This window comes from Pholcus phalangioides, unplaced genomic scaffold, assembly GCF_987345545.1.
Source record: "Pholcus phalangioides strain wild (caught in Gottingen) unplaced genomic scaffold, Ppha-v1.0 ptg000011l_1, whole genome shotgun sequence".
Classification (NCBI taxonomy): domain Eukaryota; kingdom Metazoa; phylum Arthropoda; class Arachnida; order Araneae; family Pholcidae; genus Pholcus; species Pholcus phalangioides.
The window spans coordinates 39,074,865-39,097,595 of NW_028301604.1; the positions used below are offsets into that span (position 1 = coordinate 39,074,865).

Sequence of the window (22,731 nt, forward strand, 5' to 3'; positions counted from 1 at the left end):
TTGCGCCCGAGAAGCAGCTATGTCGAGGAATAATGTCCATCAAAGCTTTCGGTAGAGGGTTTGTGCATTTTTTGTATACTATGCGAGAAGGAACACAGTTCCATGGCATCGTAATGTCTCCCTAGGGCGTTCGAAATTTGGATGAGAAAAATAATAGTGCGCATTATCACTTCCTTGATGTTTTGGTTTCGGTCCATTTCTTTGTGTGGTTAGGCTAATCCTTCGTTCCTCTTAGGCTGCCGGCACACTACGGTTCGGCTGGCGCGGTTGATCTTATCATCAACCGTGGAATTTCGCGTCAAACACACACTGCTGTTAGCAACCGGGGTTTTTTATTTTTTAATGTCACGTGACATCTCGGGATTGGCTAAATTATTTTCGCCAAGTTGAAGTTGGCTCCAGCTAGCATGCAAATTCGTGCTCCCCCTCTTAACGGATACTCCCTCTTTTACGGACAAATAATAATTTAGTTGTATAATATATAAAAGTATGAATTTCAAACCTCTTTTTAACGGTCACCCATTTTACATGGATTTTATTTTTTTGTCCTGTCCGTGTTCACAAAAAGGAGGGGTTTTACTGTATATACTAATAAAAATAATCATGTAATGGAATTTAATTTTCTGTAACAATATTTGCCGTTTGAAATTAATTCAAAGTTGAAGAAAGACAACCTACAAGTTGACCCATTTTTGATGCTTTTACGATTCGTGACCAAATCGCACGAATTTTTTTATATATCATGACAGGAATCATCATAATTAATTTAAATAACATATATTAAAAACTATTTAAATAACATATTTTTGAAGTTTAAAAAAATTGGCCATGAATTTAGCACGTTTTTTTTTGTAATTGAAGTGAATTTCCAATTAATTAAATTTCTAATTAATGGAAATTAAGCATAATAATTGTAATTTTGGGAAACCCCATATGACCAAAAAAAAAGTCAAGGAAAAAATTATTTTCACCTATTTAAAAAAATATATATTTCTTTTGATGGTCAGGAAAAAAAAATTCAAATAGGAATCGAAATAAAATTTCTGAAAATTTAATGTTTTAAAAACTGTAAAAAATCAAATTTTAAAAAACATTATGATACAACATTATGAAGGGTCGTTTTAAGAGTATTATGGGCCCCCCCCCCCCCCGAGCCAAGTGGTTTTTAGGAGGCCCTACATGGTAAATCCTTGAAAATCGTATCTCATTTTTGGGAGGCCCCTCTTCTCTTGAGGCACCCGAGTCGTGTTCGGGTGGGCCCATGTGTTAAGACGGCACTGACTGATGCCCCCGAACTCCGAGCCAGACAGGAGCGCAAATGTTAACCCTTCATCTCTCCTTCAATATTAAAAGGGGGCGCCAAAATGCGTGCTTGCCCCGGCTGACCACGCATGTCGTTGTGGCCCTGTTCATCAGTATGTATGTTGCAAGGTTTAAGGTACATACAGGGCCGCAGCTGGATACTTTTTTAACTGGAGCTAGCAAGCTTTTGGCGTCCCCGTATAAGGAAAGGTTAGAAAGAGTGGTGTTAAAGGGGCAATTCGGCGCCCCCTCTAGTTCAGCACTCGATACAGTGGACCCGCTCTCCCTAGTTGTGGCTTTGTGTGTGTATGTAAATTAAAAACTGCTTGAAAAGAACGGTAGGTGTGAAAATTGTCTTGGTGCACATATTACCCGCATACAACGTTTTGCCTAGATCAGCGGTTCTCAATCTTTTTTGACCTACGGAGCCCTTTCCAGTATATAATTTCTATGGCGGAGCCCCGTAGGCCTATTTTTTATTTATTCATCAAAGTTACTGATTTATTTTTATCCAAAAATATTAATAATTATTTTTTTTCAAATTTACTGGTTCTTTTTTTATTTTCCTCGAGGGCCGGGAGCCCTTGGGAGTTCACACGGAGCACCGGTTGAGAACCGCTGGCCTAGATGGTTTTTTTCCATTGCAAAAACAACAGATAGACAGCCACATTCATATACGATACAAAAATAAATAACAAAAAGACAGAATAATGAAAGCAAAACACACGCAATGCAGCTCTTAGGGACGTATTTCATCCCCGGTTGATACTTAGGCTTTTAATAAATGTTTCAAAAGTTTGATACGGAGAATTTGCAAATATAAAAATATATTCCTTCAGATGTCTGATTATTTTTACTTCTAATTTTTTATGAATTTATTATAAATGGTTGGGCCCCGTGGTAATTTGTGCTCTTTTGGGTGAGGTAACTAATTGGTTTTTTGCTAACACGTTATAATCGGGATCCAATGCATTTCATTCAAGTGTTCTAAAATATACATCTCGGTTTTAGCGTAATCACGTTAGTTTATGAATGTCATTATAACCGAGTTACAATGTATGCTCATGTAGGAAAGCAAAAAAATTTCACTAGTTAGAAAAATTTAATTTTTTCTTCATTGGTTTTTTTTATTGTTATCACTGCAAAAGCGCCAAACAAAGAATTAGTTTCGGTCGCATGGAACTTCACCATACAGTTCCTCGAATTTGTCTTCTCCTCTCATTTTTTTATGGCAGCCTGAGAAGGAGAGCAATTCCTTTGTCCAGTGCATCCGAAATCCCATCACCCTCCTTGTCAAACCACTTAATAGACAATGGAAGAGAGCAACCGCAGGTCCAGCCGAACCGTCATCAGGGAGCTCAAGCCTTTGCAATACATGATGGCAACTTTCCGGTTACCCCAACCGTCGCAAAAAATGTGGATTTTCTGGGTTGAAAAAACCGCGCTCAGCGGTTGCAGTTGTATCTGTGCGTTGACAGAATAAAACTATAGATGATGCCTTCCCCCCCAACCTCAACCGCGTGCAACCGCGCCGTAGTCAGGTCCCAGCCTTACTCCGTCATGAGAACATAAAATCCTTACTCTTAAAAGCAGAAATTTCTCACTCCCTAATTAACTTCGAAAAATCCCGAACTTTTTCCATCTCCTAACTTAAATCTCCTCTTCCCGAAAAATTACCCCTTGGTTCATTTCATTCCTTTTCACCTACAGCTAACCAATCCCCATCCAGCCTAAAATTCCATCAAAAGAACCTGGCCTGTTCAAACCCTAAAGCCACCTTCGACCCGTGGAAATTGCCACTTGTCTAATAAAAGATCAATTGGTGTTTCTTCTTGTGGCTACTTCTGACCCTGACTATAACACGCAATTCCAGGATGATATCACTCTCCACTATCCATACACGCAAGTCCTTTTAGTGAACCGTATCCAGTATTGCGCGTTACAGAAGGAAATTTATGTAACGTGTACAAAGTTCCCACAGAAAAGATAAAAGAAGCACCGAAACTAGAGATGGGCCCGACCCACACAAGCAGGTGCCGAATTAAATGGACACAATTCCAATTGAACACCATGAGACAGCATGTAGGTGCACTCATCAATTTACGAAGGTTTTTAACAGTTGGCTGATGCGAAGATATATTTAAGAAAGAGAGAAGATTCAACTGCCCTTGCGGGGAATCGAACCCACATCCTTTCACTTTCCGGGTCCAGTTCAGCGCACACGAGCTCCAAGGAAAGATTGAGATATTCGTTGCCTTTGTAGGCTCACCCAGAAAGTGAAAGGACGGGGGTTCGGTTCTCCTCAAGGATAGTTGAATTTTTTCTCTTTCCTAAATATATCTTCGAATCAGTCAGCTGTTAAAAAAGCTTCGTAACACGCAATTGCCTTTAGTAAACCGTACCCAGTATGGCGCGTTATAAAAGGAGATTCATGTAACGTGGAAAAAGTTCCTACAGAAAAGGTTAAAGAAGCACCGAAGCTATAGATGGCTTGAAGCTATTATGAAGCTGTGGGCCCGACCCCCACAAGCCGAATAATAACAGAACACGAACAATACCAATTGCACAAACATGGAATTGCATCCAAGTGCACCCATCAAAGACTCTTCGCAATTTACGGCTACGTTTATTTCCAAAATTAAACTAATCCTGAAGATACGCCTCTGAAACGTACGGATTCATGGAAAGAATGGTAGTTTTCTTTAAAGTCGTACTTCGCTGAGTCTGTAGCACTTTTTAGTTTCCCCTTTGATATTATAACCATGAAGAGGAGGTAAGAAAACTCACCTCCACAAGGGGTGGGCTGGCAAGCCTCCAGCCCTGGGGCCCGGGACGATTTTCATTATTTTTGTTTTTTCACGGTATAAATCCATCATAAGAGGGCCCGTGAAAGTCTGGTCGGGGGCCCCGCAAACGATTCCAACGTAGGGCCCTACTCCAGGATGTGGGGGCCATGATTATAACCTCTTTAAATTCCCCTAACCTATTTGACTGAAGCATCTGGCTTCTTTCTTTCGAACTCCTAAATAAAACTCACATTAAAAGACTTTGTGGTGTCCCACGCAGACGACCCCCAAGAATCGGGTCAACGACCTCGAGAGTGTCACGTGATCCCGAGTACTGGAGACTACCGTCGGGAAAACAACAGCAGCAGCAGAGAGAGTCACTACTCACGAAAGCGTGAGGTTCAAAAATTTCTATGTCTGTGTTCCCTTTTTATTAATCAAGATAATTACTGTGTCGTCGTAATAAATGTTTATTCTGAAAACAATGACTCCGAAGTTGTGACCAGCGACGTTTAGGAATATTAACCTTCAAAGAAAGTTCATCTTCATTGAAGATTTCATCTCATGCATTTTCGAAAATTTTCTTATTTCCGAGCCTCCATTATGTCTGTAGTTACGACGACTAGATTCTTCCCTCGAACAGGCCCCTCTCGCCCACGTATCATCTGCTGCTCTTCTTCTCTCCTATAATGTGACCCCTCTCCCCCTCCTCCTCTCTCTTCTTTCTCTCTCTCTCTCTCTCTCTCCCGTTGGAGCTGAGCGATGGCGGATAAAACTGCTGAAGTTGCGAGGATCGGATTTGGACTGCCTCCCTTTTGAAAATCCAATGTACAACTATCGATTCAACAGAGCAACAGTGCTTTTCTACTAAGTGGAATCACTAACAATGACACAAAGTATGTGGTGTTTGTCTTTTCCTTGGACGGAGAATGCCTGTCCAATGTCTTGGATCTGATATTAAATCCTCCGGCAATCAACCTTATCGGATAGCCTCATAAATGAGTTTATCGCGACGGAACATCAAAAAGGCAAGGAACGTTTGAACGAGCTACAGCTGGGTCCTCAAAAGCCAAGTCAACTGCTGAGAAAGATGGAAGAACTCTCACTGACGAGTTCTTGCGTACCTTGTGGATGCAACGATTACCGGAAAATATTCAAGCACTGTTATCGGATTCCAGTGAGTCATTAGATACACTTGCAGTGCTTGCCGACAAAGTGACTGCAGTGAAACTACAAAATTACATGTGTCGAATCCAGGATCGTCGTTTTTTGGCCAACTGTCGGTGGTGTCACCCCTCCCTTCTCGTCTGAAATATAAGGAGATAGGGGGCTTCTTTTTTTCACGAGCTGCTTTTTTGCGCTGACATAACTCTGATTGGTATGATTAGCCAGAGGTTTTGTATCCTCATCACCAACACCAAACATGGCCCCCGCTCTGTCCCTTGCGGGATATAAGCAGTTCACCTTGCGGCTGGGCCATGCTGGAAAAACTCTTCCTGGTATCCGGGCTCACCGGGTATCCCCGACTGAAGCCGCAGGATTCACCCCTACCGGGGATCCACACCACTCCACTGCTGTCTCTTCTGGCTGGAAGTCCGATAGCTGAATGTATCATCATCAGATTTTTCTGTTGTTCATTTACTTTATTTGCTTGCATATTTTCACTTTATAAAGACACTTGTTTTTTACAGGACTTAGAAGACAACGGTTTGGATCTTATATGTAATAATGAGTGCAAAATCAAAAAGGTAAGGATACAATTTGATTTTATGATATCGTCCAATTTCGAGTTTTTCCCCCATAAGTCAAACCAAGTGTAAATTATGTGTGTTCTCTATTTTCGGGGATTTTATATATTTATTTGCTATCTAAACCAGTGGAAGGCCAGTAGGCTTTAACTTCACTAGGTGCGGACAATACAAAAAAATCAATAATTGGGAGGAGGGGTGCGGGTAAGGGAAGCATCAATGTCCGTAAAATCAATGAAATAGATCGCACACACGAACAAATATGAGAAAAACACATAAAAAGATGACACTAATAATAAGTTTAAATAAACTGAAGAGCCAAAAAAACTGGTAAAGGCAATGCAAATAAAGAGATATGGAACCAATCAGAGTACGGCGCTGCGGTCGGCAACGCCTATATAACACAACAAGTGTCTGGCACAGTTGTTAGAGCCAAAAAACTGGTACAGGTATGCAAATAAAGAGATATGGAACCAATCAGAGTACGGCGCTGCGGTCGGCAACGCCTATATAACACAAGTGTCTGGCATAGTTGTTAGATCGGTTACTGCTGCTACAATGGCAGGTTATCGAGATTTAAGTGAGTTTGAACGTGGTGTTATAGTCGGCGCTCGATGAACTGAATTAGTTCAAATGATTTGAACAATATAAAAAAAATATAAAAATGGTTTTAAATAAACTAAAGAAAAAATATTTTTCTTTACTTCCATCACATACACTGAAGTTAGTGAGAGCTACAAATATTTTAATTCCCTATGTGAATATCAGAATTGAATTTCTCTAGCTGAATGAAACGTTTGGATGCTTATCGGTTGTAACGAATTTAATTCCGTCCTAATGAACCTGCAATACAATAATAAAATAATGTTGAAAATATCGTTATAACGAATGGACATATTTATATCTATGGGATATAAGGGGTCATCTTCAAGTAATACGTAACTAATCGTGAGGGGGTTCGCATTTGTTGACTTTTAATGACAAGGTGGAGGGGGTGTTCAAATGATGATTGTGTGAGCAATAGAGGTAAGGAAATATGAAATTAGGTATATGTTGGGCTGGTATATATGAAATTTTGGTATATATATTTGTTTGGTAGATATGAAGTGATAAATACTGTACTTTCGGAAATTATATATGTAAATTGGAAGGCCTTATATTCAGTGCCGTCTTACCACATGGGCCCACCCGGACACGGCCCGGGGCCTCAAGAGAAAAGGGGCCTCACAAAAATGGAATGTGATTGAATTTCGGAGAATTGACCACGTAGGGCCTCAGAAAAATCATTTGGCCGGGGGCTCATGATGCTCTTAAGACGGCCCTGCTTATACTTCTGGTACTTTTGCAATCAGGTAGTGGGGCCCCAGAACATCACTCGGCCTGGGGGCCTGCCTCACGATGCTCTGAAGTTTTACAGACATGGGTCATAGCTAGGACGGAGCAGGGTCATGGAGTCCGCAAATTTTAAGGGAGCGGGGTTGTTTCCAAGGCTTCCTTTGGGAAGCCACACACTGGTGGATCGATTTTTGGTTCAATGGATTAAGTTCCATAAATTGAAAAGTTGTATTTCAAGAAAAAAGTCCGAATCTGAAGTACTACCGTACTATTGCGAAAATCGGCTTCAGGTGTGTTCTTTCAACGATATAAGTAGATGGCTATCTCTAGCTTCAGATATAACGCTGGTTCTATTCTTTCCCAGAACCATTCGAAGAAGGGTCGACATAACAACAGGTCTGTGTCAGAGGTCCTCAGTCTTTCTAAACCATGCACCACAGTGGTCATCGGCTGAAGTTGATTTTCAACTTCGAGCCGTGAATGTGAGTCGACCTCACATTAAAAGTCTCGCCACTGAGAGCAACAGGCCTACAACGGCTCAAATATTCAGTCTCACTGCTGTTCACTCCCAATTTAAAATATTGATGTCTGCACTGCAATATCGGGCACAACACCTTATACGCACTGAGACTGTAAGGCACACACTCACAATCCCGGCACGACTCATTCGGTAGCAAATTCCCCCATGGTGATAGACCGGAGTTGTTCTCGGTTTGAAAGAAAGTCTTTGTAAACGTCAGAACTATTGAAATATCGGTGACAGTTCGACGGACCACTTACATCCGTGATTTTTAAAATTTTTGCCTTCCATTTGATCGCAGAATACTTCAAGTAGCACTTCAAAGCACCGGACAAATTAATATAGACTGTTTGCCTCTGGTAAAGGTTTGTGACTAACCTAGAAGTTGCGACAAACATTTTGAGAAACACTGATTTGCAGTAAACGGCTATCAATTCAAAACCCCCTACGTGAATATCTTTAAGGTTTATCACGTAAGTAAATAATTTTAATTTTCTTAAATTTTCAAGTTTGTACGAGGAACAGGTGGTCCTCGCGAATAGGTCGAGTAGTTTTTCTCATTAAACTCGAATAATTATGGTGTATCGGTTTTCACGGATATCGGAAATGTCGAATGTTTTCACGTTCCCGTATGACTTGGTTATATCCGGGCTCGACTATTTATGCATGACATCACTGGATTTGTTGGTTCATATTGATGATACATTTATTTCATTATCACATCTGAGATGGTTGAAAGCGAGCCAATACATAACGTGAGGTGTAAAATCTTTTATCCACCATTGCTTCATCACCAATGTTTGATAAAAGAGTCGCGCTGATGCACTTCCATCCTGCATTGTGCGGTATTAACTCTTCGAAAACCTGTTCTTTCTCCTTTGACTTGCCACTCCCTTCTCTCTCTCTAGGGAGAAAAAAAAAAATCTCTTTTCCGCGCGGTGTGTATATCTTGAATTAAAAAAAACTTGTATTTTCAACATTAAATGTGATAGAAAATCGGGAAGTAACTAGGCTGAGACAACTGGTGCACTGTGTCCCAGGACTCCGAGCTAAATACAGCCCACAAATATTTACACTAACCAGGGGTCTGTTCATCAAAAATTTGTGTCCGTTTTCCGGACCCTTCACAAAATTCCGGATCAGAAAAACGAACCCTTCACGAAATAAAAAAATAATGAATCCATAACTTTGAAATTTCATTTCTTTTGCGATAGATCAACTAGATTATTTCGCTTCCTACAAAATTACTCATTTCTAACGAAAGTAATGACACATTTCACAAAAATAAAGGAAATTTTCGCAAACAGGATCCTGCAATAAAGTCTGAGCAGACCCCTGCTTACCCCAAATAGAAGTCGGCCCCGTGAAGGCACAATAAGGCCTTATAGGAAAATGAGTTTTATGTCACCCGCAGCTCACTTGCCCAGTTCATGGTTTTACTGCTGCTCCCCAGAATAGTTAAGCAGTACCGTCTTAAGACATGGGCCCACCTGGGCACGGCCCGGGGGCATCTATATTTCAATTATAAAAGCACCAATTCAAAGCAAAAAGAGGCACACAAATCAATATCTTCATCTCGCCGGGACGCCCCTAGAAACCACGGCGCCCACTTTGAAAAACCCTATCATATCACATCACTGGATTTGATGGTTCAAATTAATGATACATTTATTTAATTATCATCTGAGGTTGTGGAAATTAAATTAATCTATTATATCATGAGTGGCCAACTTCTTTCTATTCGAGGGCCAATATAATGTTCAGTTGCTACATCCATTCTGATGTATATGCCACGGTCGATGGTAAAAGCTCGGAGACAAGGTGAGATGGTAAAAGTCCGAAAATTGATGTGAACGTTTTTGTTTGGGACACATTACCAAGCCAAAGCCCGTTTTCATTCAGTCAATAAACCATCATTAATTTATTAGTTCTTGACACTTATTAATTACTCAATAAATATCGTAATTGAACAGTTTAAAATTGAATTAATTAGGAATTAATGTGTTGATTAATTATTTATTTATTTATTTCATTTATTCTCAACAGTAAAAACCCGTCTTGAAGAATAAAAAAACGATAATGAACTTATTACTTTTCCTAAATGCTGCCACTTATCCAGGTTTAGGTTCACTTGTACTAATTAGCTAGTGTCCCGACATTTCCAGAGGGCTGCAGGGTCATGATGCAATGCGTGGAGAGGCAGATCAGTGGGCGAAGCGCACTCAGCACCCCTGTGTGTCAGCGCGAGAAGCGAGCCATCTCATAACGAAATAAGTTTTACTTAAATACTTATTACTATTAATTCAATTAATAAGTGTTATTCGCACTAGTAATTATAACTATTGAACAATTATTAATTAATCAAGATAGATGGGTCACTATTAAGTTAATGATGTTAAATTAATTCATTTAAAACGGGCTTTAACTGGTAGGAGTAAATTAATTATGAGCATCAATTACTTAAATAGCGTCAAAACCTCATCATGTGTTGATTAATTATTTATTTAATAAATTGGTTATTTCGTTTAATTCATTATTTGTTTATAATTATTAAATTATTATTCATGAACTAATAAGCATCAGAAACTAATAAGTTCATGGTGATTAATTGATTCATTTAAAACGGACTTTGACAAGACAATGCTAGGCCACACACAGCAAGGATGTCACAAGACTGCCTCCGCCACATTACCACCCTTCCCTGGCCTGCTCTATCCCCAGATTTGTCACCAATCGAGCATATCTGGGATCATTTGGGACGGCAAGTTGGACACCCTACGAGGTTGGTCGAACTCATAGACTTAAGATATAAATTAAGATATAACTTAAGATATAAGATAGTATTATTACTCTGTGGTCGAACTAGAGGCGCATTTACAGCAACTGTGGAACGAGATGTCTACGGACATCATACGGAACTTGTATGCCTCAATACCCGCTCGTATCGCATCGTGCATTCGCGCTAGAGGCAAGGGCGTAAAGTTATTGAAAATGTTGGGGGGGCTCAAGCCTCATACAATGGAACCTCGTTTATTCGTCGCGTCGTATAAACGAGGTTTTTAAGCACGTCGCCGAACAGTCGGGTCAAAGCGTCGTATAAATGCAAAAATCGCATAACTGAAACGTTATCTCTACCTTACTCTTCCGCAAAAATTTCCCTAAGAAAACTAAAAATTATTGTAATTCAAAACCATATTTCATGAAATTAAAATCAAGAAAAAATTATATTACAAAAAAAAATTACTCGAAATACAGCACTAAGATTGACATAACATTGCTGTTTCATAAACCTCAAGCACTCTTATGATGTTCCTTTCAAGATTTGAAACGCAAAAATGCGTTATTTATAAACTTAAACAAAAAATTCGTCTGTGTTGTTCGATTTCTATATTCAAGAAAAAAGTCAATAAAGCATCGAGTTCAGCTCTTTTGAAAAAAATCAGTTCTGTTTTAAAGAACTGTTTTTGCGTGCATCTACGGTCAACAATCAACCTCCGTTAGCAGTCAGTTCATTTCGGAACTTGCAACAGATATTGTTGAAGCCACCTCCATTCCGTGGTCACATCCGCAGGAACACTTTGAAAATGATTATAATTTTTTTCAAGGACTTTTAAAGACTTGAAAATGAACTTTCTCTTCAAGGATTTTCAAGGAGGGTACGAACCCTGTCCCTATATATCAGGGCTTGAGAAATCTCGGGTTCCAGGTCACCATGGCGACTAGAAAATCGGTATCGGCACCAAACATTCTCTGCATGTGATTGCTAGAGTGGAATCATAGGATGACGAAAACAGTGTGGCTTTCAACATGGGAGAGGGGGGGGGGGTCTCCCCGTAAGTCCTGAAAAAATCTAAAAAAACATCATTTCGGACCGTTTTTCTTCAGCAAAAACCATGCTTGGCTCTTCAGGAATATGGCTGTTTCCTACATAGTTTTTGATTTGTCAAGATCGGCTATATTCAAATGACATCAAAACAGGAATCATTCAATGTTTTAAAACAGTATTGAAATTTATACTCGATGAAAAATTCAAAAAGCATGGTCATATAGGCTTATGCAGCCAGAGCCGCTATCCTATAAAATGTTTGACAAATGATTTTACTTCATGTTCATTTCTTTTTCTCTTTAGAGGTGGAGGGGGGGGGGGTGAAGAGGACAAAATCACTGAAAATATTACGATTTGATATTTTGGTTTTTTGTTGGTCGGCATTTCTTCGAGCAGAAATACTTAATTTCGTTTCATTTGTATTCAATAATGTGCATTTCAATATAGTACAGGAGTACCGTATTTGATTTGCAAAAAATTCAATATAAACAAACAAAACAAAAATATTAAAATGTCTGAGTGAGTACAGTATTTAAAGAGAGGAAAAATGCAACACCATACTGAGCTCTTTCACGTATTAATAATGAGAAAATTATTATTGCGTAATTAATGACAAAAGTTCGGTGTAGATAATATCTGATATGATGATATGAAATCATTATGAAATCAATGATGCAATAATTTTATTGCATCAATTAAAAAAATGTGAAGGAAGAGCAATTTTTTGCGCATTAACCCTATGTAGTCCCGTTGATTTTTGAATAGACATGGTAAATGGTCAAAAAACACAAACAGGTTTTTTGGTATTTCAGGAAGTACATCCTTTAGTGTCATTTCAGTACAAGGTACAGCTATATAAGTACAATAATTTTTATCTATCTAGAGAAAGCTGATTCCTTGTTGGTGTCATATTTGAGAGCTGTCCCAATTTTACGTGCTCAGAGATTTATATTATAGCACCCAATTGAGGGAAATGGAAATAAAATTCAAGGACGAAACTATTCAACTTTGCTGAGCAAAATTCTATTTGTTTATAGATAACATTAAAATTAAGGCAGACTATATTTTACCCTTAATTAATTATTTTAGCTAGTTAAATCCAGTATAATTAATTAAATTGCTGTGATGATGTATTGTTTCAGTTAAAAATATGCTAACAGTGCCAATTTACATCGGTTTCTGGAAAAAAAATAATTTTCAATACGTTTTATGGAGGAGAACCATAGAGGGTACAAAAACATTGGTTTCGATTTTATTTGGCCAACATAGGTGATCAGTTGCTATTAATATTAAGGTGTGCCGCAGATAGCAAACGTTTAAAAATCCATTGGCATAGCAGCTCGCTTATTTTTGTTAACAACAAACACTGATATCAGTAAAAGTATAAATACTTTTTTTTTTAAGTCATAAATCAGAAGGGGGAAATCTTTGTTTACATATAATATATGTCTGAGCGAGTGCTTATTAACCGAAATTTTAGTATTTGTATAACACTTATATTCAACGTATAGTGTTTTTTTGCTCATATACTACTGATGTATGTAAAAAATTTCACCGTTGAAGGACCTGCAGGGCCGGTAATTATTTTTGGTCAAGCATTATCTTATTTGCAATCATTTTCAATAAATCAATTGGTATCAGTTTTGACCATAAACACCCACGTGATAGATATGCCATTCATATTTTATCCTAAAAATTAATTTTAACAAAAATAACTTAATAATCTAACGATATAAAAATTTTCAACCATGAAAATGCTGACCACGGTCTATCGAAAACTACAGTTTAAATCACCAGGAATAACCAAACATAGCAGCAATAGCAAACAGTTCGAATGAAACGCATATTTATACATTTCGTTGATTTAAAATAAATATTTCTTGTATTCTCATGTTGTTCATGTCAAATACTCACATTTAAATTTACGCAAAAAATATACACAAGAACCTAGTTATACAATTATATAGTTTCTGAACCGGTCCTAATTTCTGCATGAAGTGGCCCATTTAATTTAAACAGCACAGTATTTACTCTATTCGCTAATAAACTAAACATCTTTGACCCTATTTATGCAGGGTTATAATTGTCCACTTTTTTCTAGGGGCACTTCAAGTCAAAGGTCCTGACTTGCAGAAAAACCAAAAAATTTGGGTGTCATAAGATGTTTTTTTTACACAAATTATTTTCGACTTATTTTGTTCCTTGTTATTATAGACCACTGTTTAAGCAAAACAAATTTGAATAATCCAACTCGCAGTGTTCCAAACTTTTTGTTTCATCGTCCTCTTCTTCAGAATTTGTTTTTTTCTCAATCCCCCCCCCGGACCTTTCCATGCCCCCAAGGGGCGATATTGCCCATTATAGGATACTCTGATCTAACTGATCATAACTTCAATAACAATCTCTGTTCCCATTCTTCTAATCACTATCACCGAATATTATTACCAAAATCTGTTGTGTTGTCTGATCAATAATTTCATGGTCGGTTTTCTTTCACCTTTCGTAGTTTTGTAATTTCTGAACTCCGGATAATCCACCCTCGGATAATCGAGGTTCTACTGTACTTTAGATTTCTTTAACAATCTTGTTCCAAACAATGTTTGTCGTAAAAGCTTTCGGCCTCAAGAATATCTGTATAAACATTTTATGCAATCGCAAAATTCCCAAAAAATTAGAGAAACTGCTAATGAGGTTGTACTTACCAAGATTATTGTTGCTCTGCTACAAATTGGGCTTTGATGATGACTCCTTCATCATGAAGGATGAGTAAGGATGCAACGATCGATCAGTGTTGACTTGAAAATTTGTAACATGAACACTCAACGATGACACTTGGATTGAAAAACAACTGGATGTTTCTTCCTCTTCTTACATGCTATAGTTAATATGACAATCCTGTTTTCGGTATTGTCAACTCTTTACAGAAAAATTTCTCACGTCTTCGTGCGCAAAAATTTGTCGGCAATTACCTTTTTTTTCTACTATAGTTCGGCTGGTCAAATCACCATTTGACCAGCCGAATTCATCTTTTGTGAACATTTCGGATGTCTTATTCTTCGTTTTTTTCTCATGGTTAGTACATCTGGACAACATAAAAATGTAACACTGTGCTAGCTTTCTGAAGGAGGGGCACAGAGATGTGTGTTACTTAAACACCTATAAACACATGATTCAGTTAGATGGCGATATCCATGACTGAAAATTTCGGGAAAGTTCTCACGCTTCCTCAGGGAAAAATTTCCAATACATCTGGCTGCCCATTCGTGTGCGTCTTTGTTCGGAATTCGCCTATATATATGTGTGTGTTTGTGTATGCTCCGCCTCGCTTCAGGGCAGTTGTATTCTAGAAAGGCTACTAAATTTCTACAGTGGAACAAAAATAGTCAAAGCGCCGCTGACAGGAAAACTACAACATCCATCTCATTATTGCTATCATATAATACATTGCTACCTCCAGAGGGGTGTACAAACAATGAGGAAGGAGATCGTACAGGAAGCGATATAGACCCGTCAACCAGTAACCAAGTTAACAAGTGAGGGGGGGGGGGGGGTTGGGGTGTATTCTGTTGAACAGTTTTCTCCTTTTTTTTTCTAACTCATAATGGGTATCTGTCACAGGCATAGTACAGAAGTGCATTCAAGAGGATTCGCTGATGGCATTTTCTACTTCTGTCGCCAGCCGATCTACAGAGACAGTAAACAATCCTCAGCTAAGAAAAAATAAATTAGTGATTGCTCTTTTCTGATGCCCGTGTCAGAAGTACGTGCTTTGTTGTCCTCAATGGTTAATCCTGCCTATTGCGACCCAACGCTTTTCTTTGATCTTGTCCCAAAGCGATTTGCCTTGTCCTATCTACCCGCGAAAGCTGGTTGTCTGGAATAACTACTATATGGTCATACACAAGGTTTCTAGAATATATACAGTTATATAGTTAGAATATACATAGTTAGGGGGTCATACAGGCCCCCTAACTAGGCTGGGGCAACCAGGGCATTGCACCAGGGCCACATGCCTAATTGGGCGCCACAAAATAATGTACATTTATTTTGCATAATAATAATCCTTTCCAAGGGCCCCCAGAAAAAGTGTGCCCTGAGGGCCCCGAAAAGGCACGCTATGGTCCTGTGTTCATAGAAAAAGAATTTTCTCGCTAAACATGGAAAGAAAACCTATAATTTTTTCTTTGTTGAATTAATTTTCAATTTGAAATCTTATAAACGGATGACCGAGAGAGAGGCTTGAAAAGATCTCTCGTCCAAAGATCTCGTTGTAAAGTCATAACTATTAACATCATCAGACATACATTGCACTATAAACATGCCCCCCCCCCCTCGCTCAACGGTGGGACTAACCAACACCTTCTAGAGCAAGCTGCTTTAGAAGGTATTGGACTAACAGGGCTCCAGTGCGGGGGGGACGATTCCCCTCTCCCCTATCATTTTTTGTTTTTCACACGAAAAATTCACTATATCCACCAAAGGCCCTAGCCTGAGGCCCTGATGCAGGATAGGGGATGCCTATAACATCTCTTTTATAGTCCTTGCCAACAAAATTAGTGAAATGGGATTACTCGTTATCAAGTTATCGCAGCTTCCGGTCATTTTTATTTGGTCCCCGAGTGACGTTACACCGAGGACTGACTATTTATAATTTATTGAATTTTAAATAGATACATTTTGCGGCACTTACATACCGATATTGTGCATGCATTTCACTATTTATAAAGGGGTGGCCGACCTGCTTCCTTAGGTAATTGAAGATTAATTTTTACTTTTTAAATTGAAGAAATTCTTTTCAATTTGTGAGCGATATTTTTCTTATGAATGAATGAGTCTTGTAACCAACTTGTAGGCTATCTCCCTCCCCCCCCCCCTCACCGATAATGTGTAGTAGGCCATCTTTGCAATGACCTAATTGATAACTTTTTATTGACTTAGTTTTAGTTTCGTTTCTCATCTTCGAAATTCCCAACCAGATGGGGAGAAAACGTTGAGGGGCGGGGATATCACATACCTCATTGGCGTTGCTGTCACCCCCTTTTCAGTCACCTCATCAATGAAAATTATACAGTTTGTACAATTTTTATTGATACACATGCACAATTTAGATTAGGATGTTCAGTTTCCCTACTCAAAAATTCAAAAAAAAATTCTAATTTTCTTTCCTAAATGAGCATTCTTACGAAAACGAAGAGCCAGTCAAATTATATTAGTGGAGGGTGCAAATCTGTTCCACAAAACAAGGGTTATGGTGTTGACTACACTCTTTAGGAAGACGTTGGCTGAGGTGTTGGGCAACATTTAAAATTTCCATGAGTGCTGCGAACGTAAATAGTTCAGGAATCCCTTAGTTATAAAGATAATATTTTGTATTCATTGTTAAAATGTAGTGGTGACTTAACGAATGGGCCAATAAAGCCCGGTCGAGGGGTTGGTCTTGGACCTTTGAAAAATTATCATTTAGTTTTCATTTCCTTTTTTAAAATCAATATTATAATTCACTTGTTGTTTATTTGATTCTATGTTCTACCCGCACCCCCAGTCAAATTTTGTTGTAAAGGGGCTTGAAAAATGTTTCGGCATCGGTCCTCAAGATCTGTTATGAATGGGCATTTAGAATGTGCTTTTTTCCCCAATATTTTTCAAAAAAACATTGGGGGGGGGGGCCTAAAACTTATTGGTCCTCCCGCATATACGGGACTCAAGCGTGAACGAAGGAGAGGGAGAATGCATTGCACAATGGTTTTTTTCAGTAATTACTGGGGAGGCTCAGTCCTCTTACAAGATTTATTGCGGCGGGGGGGGGGGGGCTCAAATGGCCTCAGCCTCTAGGTTCTGGCACCTATTCTTTATAGAGTGTAATTTATTTCGGTTTCAATATCATTGCTTCCCAATTTTCAACCTCCCCCCACCATGCATCTTTGGACTTATTTTTATGTCGGCGCCATGGCCGTCCTCCGGTCGCAGTGAACAAAAGAAGAGACACTCAGTTTTTGCCACAGGCAAAGAAGAAAGAGCCCCCTCAACACCTCAAAGAATCTTCCTCTCAGCCGTGCCTGATCACCCACAGTTTAGAAACACTTCCGACGCCTCTGCATCCACATAAGCTTCATGTTTTTAAAACAGAAGCCATTACAGAGGTTACAAATGATAAATTTTCCCCCACAGCAAATGGTAAAAAAAATCCTTCATCCAGCTACTACTACCAGCAACTACTACCAGCAACAGCACAACACTAACGAAGACTGACGAAATGACAAACTGACGAAAACTTTTGCAAAAAAAATTTTATATGAATCTTTTATAGTGTAATGTGGTCCATTTCCTTTATAAAATAAATTTTATAAAAAAAATTTGAATATAAAATTTATAAAAGATTTTTGTCAAATTTAATAAAAGAAATTTTATCAAACTTATTATAGATATATATTTTATACATTTTAACTAACTTTTTATAGTGTAATACAGGCCTTACACTATAAATGTTTGATAAAATTTCTTTTATAAAATTTGACAAAAATCTTTTATAAATTTTATATTCAAATTTTTTTTATAAAATTTATTTTATAAAGGAAATGGACCACATTACACTATAAAAGATTCATATAAAATTGTTTTTGCAAAAGTTTTCGTCAGTTTGTCAGTCTTCGTTAGTGTTGTGCTGTTGCTGGTAGTAGTTATGGATGAAGAAATTTTTTTTTACCATTTATACTATAGGAAAATTTATCATTTGCAACCTCTGTAATGGCTTCGGTTTTAGAAAACATGAAGATGATGTGGATGCAGGGGCGTCGGAAGTGTTTGTATACTGTGGGTGCTCGTCTTTAGTTTTATATCGGAAATTTTAATTTCTAAATCAATTCTTGGAATACTCGGATCCATACCACAAATTACTGTGGATTCTTGAGCACCCACAGCTCCGATGATTGTATTGCATGAAATAATTTGCGGAAGAAGATAATTATTTTGATGCATTTACATCTAGCTGGAAATGCAACTCAATGAATATGTCAGTATATATATATATGAAGATGTTGAGGAATACACAACGCCCAAAGTGGAAGTTTAGGTACTAAATTGTCCATGTTTCATTATATTACTTATTGCGACTCATATATCATGGTAAAATCCCAGAGACTCGGATTTTGTCAAGGTGAGTTGGTGAAAGTCCAAAAAAACGCTTGTAAACATTTTCATTTTGGAAGTCCGTTTTAAATGAATCAATTAATCACAATGAGTTTCTGATGCTTATCAGTTTATAAATAATATTTTAATAATTATAAACAAATAATGAATTAAACGAAATAACCACCACGCTATTTAAGTAATTGATGCTCATAATTAATTTACTCCTACCAGTTAAAGCCCGTTTTAAATGAATTAATTTAACATCATTAACTTAATAGTGACCCATCTATCTTGATTAATTAATAATTGTTCAACAGTTGTAATTACTAGTGCGAATAACACTTATTAATTGAATTAATAGTAATAAGTATTTAAGTAAAACTTATTTCGTTATGAGATGGCTCGCTTCTCGCGCTGACACACAGGGGTGCTGAGTGCGCTTCGCCCACTGATCTGACTCTCCACGCATTGCATCATGACCCCGCAGCCCTCTGGAAATGTTGGGACACTAGCTAATTAGTACAAGTGAACCTAAACCTGGATAAGTGGCAGCATTTAAAAAAAGTAATAACTTCATTATAGTTTTTTTTATTCTTCAAGACGGGTTTTTACTGTTGAGAATAAATAAAATAAATAAATAAATAATTAATCAACACATTAATTCCTAATTAATTCAATTTTAAACTGTTCAATTACGATATTTATTGAGTAATTAATAAGCGTCAAGAACTAATAAATTAATGATAGTTTATTGACTGAATAAAAACGGGCTTTGACTTGGTAATGAGTCCTAAATATAAAAACGTTCGCATCAATTTTCGGACTTTTACCATTGACCGTGGCATATACATCGGAATGGATATAGCAAATGAACATTATATTCGCCATCGAATAGAAAGAAGTTGGCCACCCATGATATAATAGATTAATTTAATCTCCACAACTTCAGATGATAATTAAACAAATGTATCATTAATTTGATCATTTTCGTCGCACCACGCTCATTTTCTGCACACGAGGGCTAATTAGACCGGGACCTACAATTTATTGCCGATTCCGAATGGCAGGCTTGTTTTTTATAGAGGTTGGTGCGCTAACCCCTCGATGGGGGACTCACTGCGGTAGCAATTTTTTGCTGCGGTTGTTTTTTTGTTGTACTCCTGTGTTACAGGAAAGTTTTCTGACATGGACGAACCGGGTATCGAACTCGCGACAACTCTAAACATCCTTTGGTACTTTAGGCGAGCATCTTATCGACCGGGCTACCGCGCCCTATCATGAATTCGAACCATCAAATCCAGTGATATGATATGATAGGATTTTTCAAAGTGCGCCGTGACTTCTAGGGGCGCCCCGGCGAGATGAAGATATGCATTTTTGTGCCACTTTTTGCTTTGAATTGGCACTTTTATAATTGAAAACACCACTTAACTACTGGGCCGTCTGAAGAGCATCATGGGCCTCGCGTCAAATTATTTTTCTGAGGCTCTACTAGGCAAATTTTCGCAAAATCTCAACCAGATCCCATTTGTGAGGCCCCCGGGCCGTTCCCAGATGGGCCCCATGTCTTAAGACGGTACTGCTTAACTATTCTGGGGAGCATCAGTAAAACCATGAACTGGGCAAGTGAGATGCGGGTGACATAAAACTCATTTTCCTATAAGGCCTTATTGTGCCTTCACGGGGCCGACTTCTATTTGGGGTAAGCAGGGGTCTGCTCAGACTTTATTGCAGGATCCTGTTTGCGAAAATTTCCTTTATTTTTGTGAAATGTGTCATTACTTTCGTTAGAAATGAGTAATTTTGTAGGAAGCGAAATAATCTAGTTGATCTATCGCAAAAGAAATGAAATTTCAAATTTATGGATTCATTATTTTTTATTTCGTGTGGTTCGTTTTTCTGATCCGGAATTTTGTGAAGGGTCCGGAAAACGGGCCCAAATTTTTGATGAACAGACCCCTGGTAAATGCAAATTTTTGTGGGTCGCATTTAGCTCGGAGCCTGGGACAATGTCCAGGTTGCCCAGCCCAGTTACGTTCCCGATTTTCTATCACATTTATTGTTGAAAACACAAGTTTTTTTTTAATCCAAGAAAAATACACACCCGAAGAGAATCTTTTTTTTTTCTTCCCAGAGAGAGAAGTGAGTGGCAAGTGAGAGGAGCATTCGAGATAAAATGAAAAATTTTCACTTAAAATCCTGAATGTCACTGCTGGAGAAGTTCCACAATTTTGATAGATTGAAACATTTGAAAATCATATTTTATTATTGTCATAAATTTCAAGACAGTGTATTTATCAGTAAAAGACGGTGGATTGATATCAATTCTTCAAGAAAAACTACGGGGAAATAGGCCCGTGGTACACATGTTACAAATATCACGAAAGCATGCCACTTTCGTACTACTTAGTAGCATGTGTATCACGGGCCATATGCGAGATGAATATTCGTATTTATAGTCGTAATTATCGTATTATAGTTTATGAGTTAGGCAGAGGGTTTTAATACTTGATTTCAATGAATAATAAAAATTCAAGTTGGCTTGATTGAAAATCCAGAGAAAAAAACGGGACATTTTTTTTACCCCAAGAAGTCGGGATGGTAAAAATTACGTGAAAATACGGGGATGTTCCGAGAAATACAGGACGTATAGTCATCCCACATATATCAGCATAATTGAAAAATAATTTTATTATAATAAGTGTAGAAGGCTACATGACAACCATACAAATAGTATTAAAAGTATAAATCGCGTTTTTCAACTTTACACTAATTTATAGCATATTATCAGTAGGGTAACCACGTGTCCTTTATTTTACGGGACATTCTCGTACTTTCATGTAAATTTGGCCGTTCCGACTTTATACAATTTTCCTATATACAGTATTTTCAATAATGCTAATTTGAATCTAAAATTTCTACTGAAATTGTGAATGAAGGTACTTTTCATAATTTATAAAATATTTAGATAATTATTAAAATCTCATCTCGTGTATTTGCCATATTAAACATTTTTCGGTTAATTAGAGTTCAATTCGCTGCGATTTCTATTATCCCGTCATTGCTCAACCCTCGTTAATTTTTCAGAAATTTTAAAACAGTTGGTAGTTTTGCCAACATCTTCAGTGATGTCCCGTATTTTCTTTATAAAATTCTAATTTTCCATATTTTTCTAACGAAATATGATCACCAGGCCATGATGAATGATTTTTTTCTCCTGAAATAATTTTTTCCTACAGTGATTTGTAGAAGCTCAAAATGTCATTTGATCATTTGATCTGAGAACGACAGACTTTTTTTTTCATCCTCACCGAATAGTTGATGCACTAACCAATCGATGTGGGACTCTGTTGCAGCAATCTTTTTCGGTGGTCATGTTGCTATTTCTGTAATACCCCCTGTGTCAGGAAAGTTTCTCACATGGACGAAACGAATATCGACTCGCGACACCGCTAAACATTAGTTATAAACCGGTACTGTCCCTGAAAACGGGACATTTGGTCACCTTTTATGAATCTGTAACAAAACTTCTACACTGCTGGCCACCGTAAATGCAACACCCTGAAGGAAGCATGCAAATAATATGAAATTTACAACATGCATTAGCGGAGGTGAGATATGCAAATGATTAGAATTTCAGCGCAGACGCACATCACGCGCGCCTGTGGCGCCACTTCAAAGCGCTATTGAAGGCTTGGAGATTTCGACGATTTGAAGTACAGCAATTGTGTTTTTCTTGTGGTTTTTTCAAAAAAACGATCAATTATGCCTCGTAGAAAACAGCGATCATCTTTTGATCAAGTATCCGAGTTCGACAGAGGAAGGATAGTGGCCTACCGAGATTGTGGATTATCTTTCAGGGAAATCGGTAGTCGTGTTGGACGAAACCAAACAACTGTAATGCGGATATGTGATCGTTGGATGCAGGAGGGTACGACGGACCGAAGTGTTCGATCGCATCCACCTCAGTGCACCACTTCACGTGATGACAGGCGTATTGTGCGTATGGCAGTGACGGATCGCTCAGCCACATCACGAACCATAGCACAGCACATTCAGTCTGTACCGCATCATCCAGTGTCTGCG

General features: G+C 38.1%; 1 protein-coding gene across 5 annotated transcripts in view; it reads left to right on the plus strand.

The window, feature by feature from the left end:
• The window catches only part of sev (receptor protein-tyrosine kinase sevenless), a 1,896,734-nt gene that overhangs the window by 157,120 nt on the left and 1,716,883 nt on the right, over positions 1-22,731 (plus strand). For 3 of the 5 annotated variants that reach the window (XM_089239532.1, XM_089239533.1, XM_089239536.1), the window contains exon 1: positions 4,523-5,836. In XM_089239532.1, coding sequence (XP_089095658.1) covers positions 5,567-5,836 — 270 coding nt within the window. In that variant the 5' untranslated portion in view covers positions 4,523-5,566. Of the gene's footprint in view, positions 1-4,522; positions 5,837-22,731 lie in introns of those variants that run through there. The other 2 variants (XM_089239535.1, XM_089239534.1) reach the window with 2 other exon arrangements.